Raw genomic sequence first — 12,314 nt, 5'->3', positions numbered from 1 at the left:
TTAAAAAACGTGACGGTGACGTTGCCTGGTACAATCAAAAATCTCTAAGAACGTAATATTCCACACTGTGTTTCAAAGCTACGCCCTCACAGTCCCGAGAGGATTTGGGAGAAAAGGTTTTGTTTGTTCGCTTAGTGGCAAAAATGCCGGGAACAAAAGCTACTTTTAAAAAGTTTGCGGAGTTTGTTGGCTGAGATAACTTCTTACATTTTTTTTGTTGTTATTTACTTTGTTGAGATGCTGAGATACAACCTCTTTAATGGCCCATCTACAATCACTTTACATAGAAAATTGAACTTAGCTTGGGTATTTAGGGTCCTGATTTTCGGTTCAATGAACAGAAACCACTCACTCGCCTATTCTAACCCGCTAGCATTCATGAGCGAATGATACTCGCAAGCAGTCAGCGAGTGGCCCGAACTGTTCACTCAGCGAACAAATGCATCGTGAAATTTTTTGCCTACTCCGTCGCTCGACGACACTCACACACTACCATGCTCAGCGAAGAGCCATTCTCACAAAACGCCAGCGCGGCAGTCTTTTTGTTTTTCTTCCCTCAGTTTGCCATCAATTTGATTTTTTCTTGGTGGATGTTTCTTTGAATGGTGTCTATAATGTAATGAAATCAAAATGAATGCACAATTTAATTGATAACATTGATTTTAGGCAACCCAAATCAATAAGTATAACGCAGCGCATCAGAGAAAAAATGTTTTCAGTTCAGAGTGATCGGCGACGTTCGGCCTGCCTGAGCCGTTCGGAGACTGAGCCGATCAGAGAGAGAAGGAGAGTAGAAAAGAGAGTGTTCGGGAGCGAATGGTTTCAAAGTGACAAACAGTAGGAATTCATCAGGGCAGTATCGCGTCGCCTGCTATTTGTGCTCGCGAATGGAGTGGTTGATTTTGAGCAATCAGGACCCTTGTATTTAGGTTTCATTTTTGTGAAAAATTAGTTTTTGTGGCAGTCATCTAATTAGCTCTAATTTTCCAACACTCGTAAATTATTGGTTCGCTTTAAATGTTACAAAATGAAACTTCTTTGAATCTTTTTGCTCTCCTCAATATTTGTATTGATATTTTATAGTTAAAAGTAACTTTTTGAAAGGAATAAAATCGCTTTGTTGGAACATTTTATTAAAAAAAAAATAAGAAAATATTTTGTTATAAAGAGCAGAAAACTTCACAAAAGTTTAATTTTTACATTTGAAATTTTAATCAATTGTTTCTGAGGTCTCTCTGGGTCCTGCCTCAGTGGAGTCACTGGCAGGCAGTTGGACTCACAATTCAAAGGACGTCAGTTCGAATCCCGGGGTGGATGGAAGCTTAGGTGTAAAAAGAGGTTTGCAATTGCCTCAACAATCAAGCCCAATAAAGGGCAGAGGAAACATAATTTTGTAACCTAACAGCCTAATAGGCCTAATTTATATTTTTTAAATGAATACTTGTTTTTGCTTATACTTCTGTATTTGCAAATGTTTCCTTTATTCGAGATAAATTGAAGGAAAAAATAATGTAAGGATTGGTCAAATCTATTCAAAAATATTGCCAAAACATTCAAAACAACACGTTGAAAAATGATTCCGACGAATAAAGTTGTTCATTTCTAGCCAATTATACGCCCCATTTTGAGCTGAAAGCGCGTAATAAATTCTCAATCAGAAATCGGCGTAATTTATCGGTGGAACAATATCTCTCAATTTACTCCCAGCGGGTGTAATTACGGGCGGCATTCAATCCGCGGCATGAATGCGAAGGATATCTGGCACGAAAGCGATACAGAGTTATTGAATTTCAGCTAGATATATGCATGTGACGCGATATGTGACAGATCCATTTGGTGAGTGCGCAGTTTTCCTTCTTTTTTTTTATGGTACCAACAACCAGCTAGCTATCAGAGTTTAATTATGTGTCTTTTTTAGAATTGATGAAGGATCCTGATATTTGTAAATATTATAATCATATTTTTATTACTTATGAAATGTTACAAAAAGCTGATTGCCAACATATTGCTGTTGTAATAAAAACGTTATGTCTGATGAATTGAACAAGCATCTGCTGCATGCCTAACGAATCCCAAAAGAATGTCTTCAATTTACAAAATCAAATTTCATGTGACGCAATGCAATATGATATTCCAAAAAATTTCAGATTGCAACTAGAAATTACTAGGTTTGTATTTTTTTCTTTTTTTTGCAACTTCAACTCTTCTGTTGGTCACAAATTGAAGGAAAATTTCCTTTCATGACGTAGAACGCATACTACCAGAAAATGAACAGAACAACTCGACGTCGTCGTGCTATCTTGTCGCACCCGCCATTTTGACGTTCTGAGAAAAACGCGTTTTAATGTTTGACCTTGAATATTCAAAAACGAGAGCACGCAATGTAAACAATAACAAACACGTTTTGTTTGGCTAACCATTCTGTGCATTGTCCCAAAGTTTGGTTGAAGTTGGTTGCTGGAGTCCCGAGTTATAATTACAAGTGTTTACGGTAGTCTAGCTTGTACGTGCGACAAACGCATCCTGACTTTCCTGGCCTGAAATCCCTTTGGCCTTTTGTCGCACTTACATCAATTTTCATGGAGTGACAAGATAGCACGACAAGATTGAAACTACTTTCATATGTAAAGTGACAAAAATGCGCGGAGTTTTTTTTGGTTTTTGTTGAATATCTCAGGATTGAAATCGAATTTTGAGGATCTGTGAAGGTCAAAAGTTGAGGCATTGTGAGCTGCACAAAATGGCGTTCTTAACTCAATTTGGCCCAAAATGCACGTACGACAAGTTAGCACGATGGCGACGAACTTTGGTTCACTTTCGATGACGTCAGAAGCAAAAAGCATTATCATCACCCGCCGTACTTGCGACCCCCCTTTAGCTTGGGGGAGACATTCGGGAGAAAGTTTTGTGTGGTGGCCACGCTAAGGAAATTGAATATCTTGATAGGCATCAACTTTCTTTTGGCACGAGGAATGATGGGACGATATTTAGTGCTGTCATCGGCTATCGATGTCTTTTGGGGACAGAATATGGGAAAGACGTAATTAACAGACTATGGTTATGATCATGCAGCTTTAACTAACAGTCCTGAAATGTGGGTTAATCATTATGTTATGGTTTTATAATGAAATATATGTTAAAACGTAAAAAAGGAAGCGAAATAACTTGATCTTAAAAACATACATGCAATGATTCCATCTTCAAGGTTCATTGACTGGAAATTGCATTAAAATGCACCACGGCTGGCACAAAAAAAGTGGGCTAGTATCTTTTTATTCGCGGAAGACGCCAGCCCCGATTGCATGCATTTTGCAGCAGTATAATGTCTCTCGTGAAGCGATAGGAGGCCAGTTGAGTTGCAGTGAAAATTCTCAAACATTTTTAATACATTCGGCGTCCGAGGGTCTCGCACTTTTGTCCAGACTTTTCAGTTTTTTACCCGCTGATTTGGCTGAGTAACGGCAGGTACAAAAGAAGGACGAATTAAAAAAAATCTAACTCCGTTTTGATTTTATTTTGAGTGTTATTTAATTGTCATTGTTGCAAATTAAGTGTAAATGATTCCGGAAACTGATTTTCCAAGAAAAAGAAAATAGTAAAGGAGGTTTCATTTGGGTTTGGGTGCATTTTAAATGTTTTTATTGTTTCAAAAATTAAAATGTGACCACGATAACGATACCTGTTATGGATCGCTTTGAAAGTTTTATAAAACAAAAGATAAATAAAGATGGACTGCCGAGTTTAATTTCAATTAATTTCAGACATCTGAATGGCGAAGGTCTGGAATTTGGGTGCCAAAGGGATTTTTATGTTTTTGATGGCGTACCGTGAATCGGGGTGACTTTGATAAGATTTCAATTTGTTTTTGGAATATTTTCGTACAGGTAAGGTAGGCCACACAAAGTCAGTGCACTATTATAGAAAAAAAGTTATTTCAATAGTGTTTAGAAAAAAAGTTACGTTAAAAAATTTTAGTTTAAACTCGGGGGTGACTTTGATAGTCATAGTTTTTCTTGTTAAAATCATATTTATGATGTTCAAACTTTACTTGTACGTTAAATTTACCATCACTAAAGTAGCTGATATAGTTTTTAAGAAAAAAAAAAAAGAAATATTAAGCTAACTAAGTTTATTAGCTTTTTAACAAAATACATATAAATTTTAGGAAAAAATGTTAAAAAGTCGGAATTTTGCCTGAAATTTGTTAAAACTAGTTTTGTTTATAACATTATCGATTTATCTAGTATTTCAACTAAATTCGAAGCACGAATCAAAAGTTATCACATCTTACCGGAAATTTATTAAACTGAAATTGCCTATAAATTTGGCGTTTTTTAATTGTGTATTAAACACACATATGATTTATTATTTACAAATTTATTTAACCTTCTCCTAATGGAAGCTTGTCCAAAGAATCCGCAAATGCATTCCGTTTTCCGATTCAAAATCAAGTTCATTGATTAAATCATGACACTTTGAGAAGTTTAAAATAATGACTTTCATCAACAATTTCTTAACTATAGTTAACTAACTTTTAAAATTTCCAAAATTTTATGAAAAGTTCTTTTTGAGGTACTTTGAATAGTTCTCTACCACGATCAGTATGATTCTAAACCATTCCGTCCGTATTTTAATTGCAATCTTCTTTTTGCGGAAAAATCGCAAACCTATCAAAGTCACCCCGTTTTACGGTACTCAGAATTCCTTAAATAAACTTATTTTTCATCAAAACAAAACTGGTATGAAAAATTCTGCTACTTTTCGTTATTCTACTGTAAAATTTTTTGGGACACGTAATTTAAACGAAATTTTAATGTACTTTAAATAACCCATAAGGGTTATTTTTTTTCATTTAGATCAAATCTTTTCATTTTAAAATTTAGTGATTTTTGTGACTTGAAGTGAAAATGTTTTTGGGGACCCAAGTTCATGCTTCCCATCTAGTTAAGCCTGCGCAGTCATTTTTGTCACTTGTAGTTGAGAAAAAAAAATCTAAAATTTTTCAATGAGTTAAAATTTTAGATGTTTTTTTTTCCACAAAACCCTTCATTTCAGTCCTACGTCAACCAAAAGAATCGCACTACTGCGAAACAAACCCCAGCACTCATAAGAACAACAGACGCATAAAACTGACCACAGAAATTGCCAGCTTTATTTTCCAAGCTCTTTCGCGTACTACAATATACATAGCATAGCATGGCATGGTGGCCATTATCATTACTAGCATGTTGCATTCGAGTGCTTCGTCCTGGAAATGGAACCAAGTTGAACAAACCTTCCTTCCGTCCTCGGGTCGTCCTTTCCTTCCTCCTCTAAGTGGAAATTCTGCCAAGACTAGACTGGACGCTCGTGTCTTCCACACGATAAATTACCGTTTTGTCAGCAGCCAAACACACTCGCACCAAACCGGTCACACACACAACTGTCCCGAGAGCCGAATTAGCAGGATATCATTTACGGTGCTTTACGGCTGCTCGTGCCAACAAAACGTCGACAACCGAGTCCGAAAAGCTCGGTACACATACATCATTTCGGAATGCCGGATTTTCTCCGACTTGCTTGCTGTTGCTGCTGCTGCCAGGACGAATTTACATTTTATGAGCATCAATCTCGAGAGCTACAACGACAACAACGAACGCCAAGACGAGCGGAATCTGTGGCTGTAGAACGTGTTCGTCGTTTACGATGGTCACAGATAGAATTATCAAAAAATTGTTAGTACTGAATTTAGTTTAAAAAGCTTACCGAACATGGACATACATATTTAACTCAAATTTAATTTTGAGCTTCAACCTTAGACTTAACTACTGACTGCCGAAGCAGGATCAGGAACAATTTGATCAGCATTGAGCAGTGAGTAAGCAATCGATACCTGATTTTTATTAGTATTCGCTCACGATTCGAATTTGGACTACTGTTGAGCTCTTGGTTCAGCTGACTCGATTGCCACTGAGTGAGTGATCATTGCTCAGAGAATCGAAAATTATTGGAACAAATCTTTTTTTGTAATAAAATAAAATTACGAAGAATTCAATAACTTTCAGATATTAACCTTAAACTGACTTATCAACTGTGTTCATTTTCATCAACTTTTATTTTATTTTGACAAGTGCTCGTAACGAGATTCACATACTCGCCCACCACACCGCCAGAATCAGCATCCAAAATCGGCGTGCATAAATTTGAATCGGATTAGGACGAATTAGGTGCACGTCGGGGGGAGTGTTCCGTTGTCAAGGACGTTTCCAGCTTTATGGTTACGAGAAGGTAAAGTCCTGCGCCAGAGACAAGACAGACGAATGGATGCCAGGAATGTGCATGGGAATGGGAATTCCGTCCGAGGGACCACGTTTACAGATTTCTTGTTTTATGTTTATGTTAATTGAATTAGTTGAGAGAGGATGTTGGATTGCCTTTGTTTGGGTGTGGTGATTTAGTTTGGTGGGTCAATAGTTCAGAGGGAAAACTTATGTTATTTGACCTATTACTAATTGACTTATTGATTTAAATTAAGGTGGTAGATGGTGTCTTTCAATTCTGGGTCAATGATTGTCGATGATGGTTCTGCATTCAGGGTCCAGAAATAGTAAAATAGAAATGAAAACATAATCACTATATGTAAAATGCTTCTACAAACAACACAAAGAACCATTTTTTTTTATTGAAACATTATGAATCAAGATTTGAATGTTTTTCTAAAACAAATATGGCCGCCAAATTGCCGATCGGGAATGATGCCTTTAGAATTACTTAGAAAACTGGAAAGCTATGAAATGTGAAACAAGTGAAAGTAAATTTAATTTAACATTTTTAAGCATCCAGAACATTCTGGCCGATTTACGAAAACTCTGGTATCTGATATATTTAAAACTAAGAATCTTTCGCGTAGTGGCAATCTATAGATGAAAAGTTGCTGAAAATCGATATAATCAAAAAAAAATAACTGTTATAATTTCCATGTTGTTTTTTATTTGAAGACATTTTCTTTCAATTTAAAAAAAAAATTCAAGACTAGCTTTTCAAAAGGTCGTAATATGGATTTTTTGGATAATTTTAAATGTTAGTACTGATTTGAGTAGTGCGGTGCCTGTGTGGACGCGCAGTCCTGTTTTTTTTTTCGTGTTATTTTCCGTCTCTTTTGTGTCGCTATTTGTCAGGGGGATGCTAAAGGCCGCCATCTTGGATGATTGAGATTGATAACGCGCGCAAACTGCGCACAGTGAAAAAAATTTTTTTTTCTTTTATTAATAATTCAATTTTTGTTATAAGAATTATTGTAGTAAAAGTCATAGTTTACACAGTAGTTAAGTTAAACGTTTCATGTGATAAAAGTACAAGTTTAATTGAGGTCATCGGCCCGATGTGTGCTTAATAATCCCTACTTTAGTAGTTTATTTTGCAAATAAATTGATAAAAATCACCTCACAAACATACAGTAACTTTTAACCGTACATTGCGGTAAAATTTTACAGAAAAACAATAATTACTTTATTTCCATTTTATGCCTGCAGTTTTTGTACTTTTTTTTACAGTGCGCAGTTGCTTTGTTTTGATTCCGTAACGAACAGCTGTTCTTTTGTGCTGGAGCCGAAGTTGACATTTCCCTTTTGTTCTGGTGCCGAAGTTGACAGCTTGTGTTGGCTACGGGCGAGCTGCCTGTAGTGAGATATAGATGTCGCCCCCCTGCTATTTGTGTACATGGGGTGATTGGATTTCTTCTTCTTCTTTTTTCATTTATTTGTTGTTCGCGCGTTCGTTGGCCGATGAATTTTATTTTTGTTCTCTTTGTATAGTTTTCGATAGAAACGATCCGATTTTTGTTTTTTGAGACAAGCAAGTCGTATTGCTGGATTAAGTCCTTTCCATATCATCGAGGATCGGAAGGCACGTCGACGGATATGTTTTAAGGCTTATGATATAAAATAATTTTAATGCATGAAGCCCTTCCTACATCACCGTTTCTCGGAAGGCACGCCGACGGAGAATTTCTGGAGAATCGCGGTCGAATTAATACTATATTTAAATCCCTAGATAGGTATCTTTCCGCAGCCGGCTGCCTAAGATTTTTAAAATTTCAACCGGTAAACAAATTGCTCATGGTCGCATCACCTACCACAGTGAATCCTGACCTCATACCTTTAGCACTTCATATCTTACTAACCCCTCAAAACTCATGTGATACTTTGTCGGAGACGCAGTCGATTTGGCGGTCCCATCACTCAAGTATCGGCTAACATTCCCATCCACTTCCCCGTGTCTTACCACTGGTCGTGGCCGGCGTCGGTATTGATCAGCACGATAGGGACCTTTGAAAATTGCGAAGGGGTGATGATTGGTTCCTACTTTTCATCTGTGGTCCACGGAGCAATGTTTGGGGATCCTGGTCAATAACGAAGTAGCAGCTACGGGTAGACACCAATGCTATGCTATGCTAATTTTAAATGTTAGTACTGATTTTGAAATTATCATAATATTTTTTAAAGACCAGAAAATTTCGCGAATGGTTTACTGTTAGACATTAATAATTGGACCATCAGTTCAGATATATCGGCATTTAAAAATTAAATGCATTTTGGGTAATTTCTAAAAAAACATTAACTTTATTTCGAGGGCTTTATCCAGGGTTACCCGATTAAAATTAAATAAGTAAACCGTGCGCTAGTAAAAACTATGAAAAAAAATTGCAAGCGCCAGTGACGGATAGGGAAGGGGTGGAAGGTGACAATTTTATTTGAAAAAATGTGGAATATTGTCATTTTATATCCATTCTTGTTTTTTAAATGACTCAATTTGCTTTTTAAACATGCCTGCTAAACTTTAAGTCTTATATCCTAAGTTCAATAGTTTTAGCATGTTTGGGTGCATTTAAACATCGTTTGAATTTTTGAAAATTTTCGATGTTTAGTTTCGCAAAAAAAAAAATTTATTCGCTGATTTTTTTATGTTTTCGTCAAATCTTACTTTTTTTTGAAAACTAATGATTGCAAAAAAACTTAACTAGTGTAGAAATGCATTTTAAAACAATTTTGTATTCAAATGTTTTTTTTAATATTTTTTAATTTCCACTGTATCTCAATGATGTAAATAGTTGTTTTTCATGAAATTGTTTTTTTTTTTCAAAAATCATTATCTTTCCAAAAAATTATGTCTCGGTTGCAAAATTTCTTTCCATATTTTTTCTGAGGCTCCAACGATGCCCATTTGAATATTCCAAAATTGGATTTATTAAGTTACATCTTTATTAAATTTTCTGTCATTTTAGAGAAAGGGATACACTTTTGTATACAAATGTTGTGCCCTTTTGAAATTTTAGGCTCCAAATGTAATATTTTTGTACAACATTGGATCAGATTCTGAAATTTCGAATGTTTTTAATCAGTGGTTTGAGAAATATCAATATTTTCTTTATATGATGCAATTAACAATCCATTTGCATACATCAAGAATCCCAATAATATTATCCAAAATCATTTAAAATCTAGATCCAAAGCTCGCACGTGCCACAGTGTTTGTTTACTTCCCCCCTACATGCAGTTGATCTGATCCGTTTGGCTAAACACTATTTACATCGTCTGCATTTGATTGCCAGGTTTGAGCACCCACTAATATTCGCTAAATGTTCGCGATAGAATTGATCTGATGATACCAAAAGCACTATAAAACTCGCTCGAGAAAAGCTTGTAAATCACAGTTCAACAGTTTGTTGAATCCAATTTTAGCAGCAGAGTTTTGACTTGGAAAGAAAAATGACTAAGTTTTCCCTAGTTTTGGTGGTTTTGGGTTCGCTCATGTTGGCGGTGAGTACTAATAAATCCTAGAAGTTTAGATTTGTGTGACTAATTGGGAATCTCATTAGAACTCTGCGTCTGCGGCGCCAAACGCAATCCGGGAGGCATTCGTGGAAGAGATGAAGAACGTGTTTCTGGGAGTGGCCGAGATTGCTCAGAAGGCTAAGAATGGTGCCAGTGCTCGTGACTTGTATGAAGGTGAGGACTTCTTAGTCGTTTTCTTAGAATTAAACATAATACGAATAATTGATTCCAGAAATTAAGGAAAAAGCTAGAAACACTTTGAACAACTTGGCCAACAAGTTTGGTGGAGGTGGTGGAGGTCGTCGTTCGAAGCGCGCTGTCCACTCCAGCGTCACCGTGACCAAGTTCAACCAAACCAACTACCAGAAGCTGGAGATCAAGAAAAGCTCGGATCAGGATCACGAGAAGCTTCAGGAAGCTGCCTGTCTGGTTCAGGATAACGAAGTGTACTGGCTGGAGCTCGTCACCAGCGCCTTGATCCAGGTCATGCAGGAGATGAAACGCGTCCTGGAGGGCAAGAAGATTGGCGTTCAGATGACCAAGGAAGTCTACGAGCAGTCCAAACAGGCGTACGAAAAGTCCAAGCTGAGACACTAAAAACTTCGTGTCAACAGTTGATGACATTGGTTGGTAAAGTGAATAAATTTGCTCCGTGGAAACTAGTACCCGTCTGCTCCCTGTCGTTAATTTTCTAATTATCACCACACCAAAAGTTGTGAAAATTCCACGAAAAGTTGTCACTGCTGCTGACGAGCGGGGTGACAAACTTGTCAGCGTCGCTCGTCACAACTCTTTGACTTTGGTTGATGATGAACTGTGGATAGGAAAATCATAAATCATTTTAAAATATACTCTGGAGTGGGAGTTTGCTAAACAAGCTAGTGCCACAAATTGTGCTGTCTTGTGGAAAACCTCACTGCGATAAAAAAAATCTCTTCCGGGCTCGCCATCAATCTGTCTAACAATGATGACTAAAGGGTGCTTCTTGGACAAATGGAACCATGTTTTGTTTTTTTTTTTAATTTTTAATTTAGCATGAGCATTCTATTTCTATGACTCCTTCGTTCACAAACACTCGCCCAAGATTCTTGCGTTTTCTCAGAAAACCGCAATGAATGAACTCGAGACGGAGATTGGGAATCGACCACGCATTTCATCCCGTTAAACTGCGTTGTTTGTTTTGTGGCGGCTTTTCTGGCTACGCTCTATTGAGGTGAGATACATAGTTGTGAATGAGAATGAGAGAGATATTTTTACAACCCTGATCACAAATCAATTAATTTACCTTAATTCACGAAAGAAAAAAATAACAAAAATATTTTTTTTTTATATTTCATTGAAATTTTATAATAAATTTTAACGATGCGTATTTAAATGCATTTTTAGTAATGAAATTTTTTATACTTCATTTTTAATTTAAAATAGTTTTTAACTTTTGACTCAAGAAATCAAATTTTTCTATCCTTTTACAAGTATCTTTCCATACTTTGGGTTGAATAAATAATCCCTCTGATTTTTCAAGAAGTTTTTCAGTCAACATTTTTAATTCCTGTTTTTATTTGGGGTTTTTTAGCCCGCGGCAGTGCAATCAAAAGATGTTGTTAAAATAACTGATAAAAATTGCACCTCAGCGCCAAATGTTTAAATAATCAAATAATTCAAATAATTTTTAATTCTTAACATGAAGACTTCCATCATTGTCATGATTTTTCGTTCAAAGATATAAATTTTGCGTCGCTTTCAATATTTTGACAAAATTCCTTCAACAAGTTGTTTAGAATAGTGCCCTACACATGCTGATTCCTCTTGGTAACGATTATCCCATTCCTTGTAAAGTTATGGAAACGGTCATTAATCAATGATTGCCAACTAGGACGTCAATGACTGTGCCACAAAATTATAAAAATTTTGAAGCACATTTGATTTCGATCAAAGATTCTTTCAGTAGCTTCAAGAAGGCAACAACCGGCACATGCTGATTCCTTTTGGTGCTGAAATTCGTTAAATTGAATTTAATACAGAATATTTTATAGTGATGATCAATTTTCTTTGAAAATGGTCAACGGCTTCACCTTAATTGGTTGAATATTTCACATGGGACGAGAAATATTTTGTTTCGATAAATAAACGAAAATATTCTTCTTCAATAAACATTTAATTAATTGTAGTATGTAAGCCATGAGATAGTGACAACCATATAAAATGAAGTTTCCGAAAATTAGGTAATATTGACATTTTTGAAATTTGTAACATTGTGTATGACATTTTCAAATTGAAGTTTTAATTTTGAAAGTACATGTTTCAATAATTAATATTTTACTGTATTATAAATAAATTGTCATATTTTTATAATCGGTTTGAAAGTATTTTATGAATATTCATAAATCCGCCTAGCGAGAATAAAGTATCTTTACCAACGGACAGTTCATTTAGCCTTCCCTTCAACACAATAATAGCTTAATGTTTCGCTCTTAGAATTTATCAAAGTAATCTTATATTAAA

At 35.9% G+C, this 12,314-nt stretch overlaps 1 protein-coding gene across 1 annotated transcript; it reads left to right on the top strand.

Moving 5' to 3' along the window:
* Positions 1-9,674: 9,674 nt before the first annotated feature.
* On the top strand, positions 9,675-10,477 carry LOC6047103. The gene is made up of 3 exons (XM_038255220.1): positions 9,675-9,797; positions 9,857-9,986; positions 10,045-10,477. The coding sequence occupies exons 1-3, from the start codon at positions 9,747-9,749 to the stop codon at positions 10,407-10,409; spliced, it is 546 nt and encodes a 181-aa protein (XP_038111148.1). The 5' UTR covers positions 9,675-9,746; the 3' UTR covers positions 10,410-10,477.
* Positions 10,478-12,314: the final 1,837 nt, after the last annotated feature.

This window comes from Culex quinquefasciatus, chromosome 2 (assembly GCF_015732765.1).
Source record: "Culex quinquefasciatus strain JHB chromosome 2, VPISU_Cqui_1.0_pri_paternal, whole genome shotgun sequence".
NCBI lineage: Eukaryota > Metazoa > Arthropoda > Insecta > Diptera > Culicidae > Culex > Culex quinquefasciatus.
Note: the sequence above shows the minus strand (reverse complement) of the source record. Positions and strands in the feature narration are given on the sequence as shown.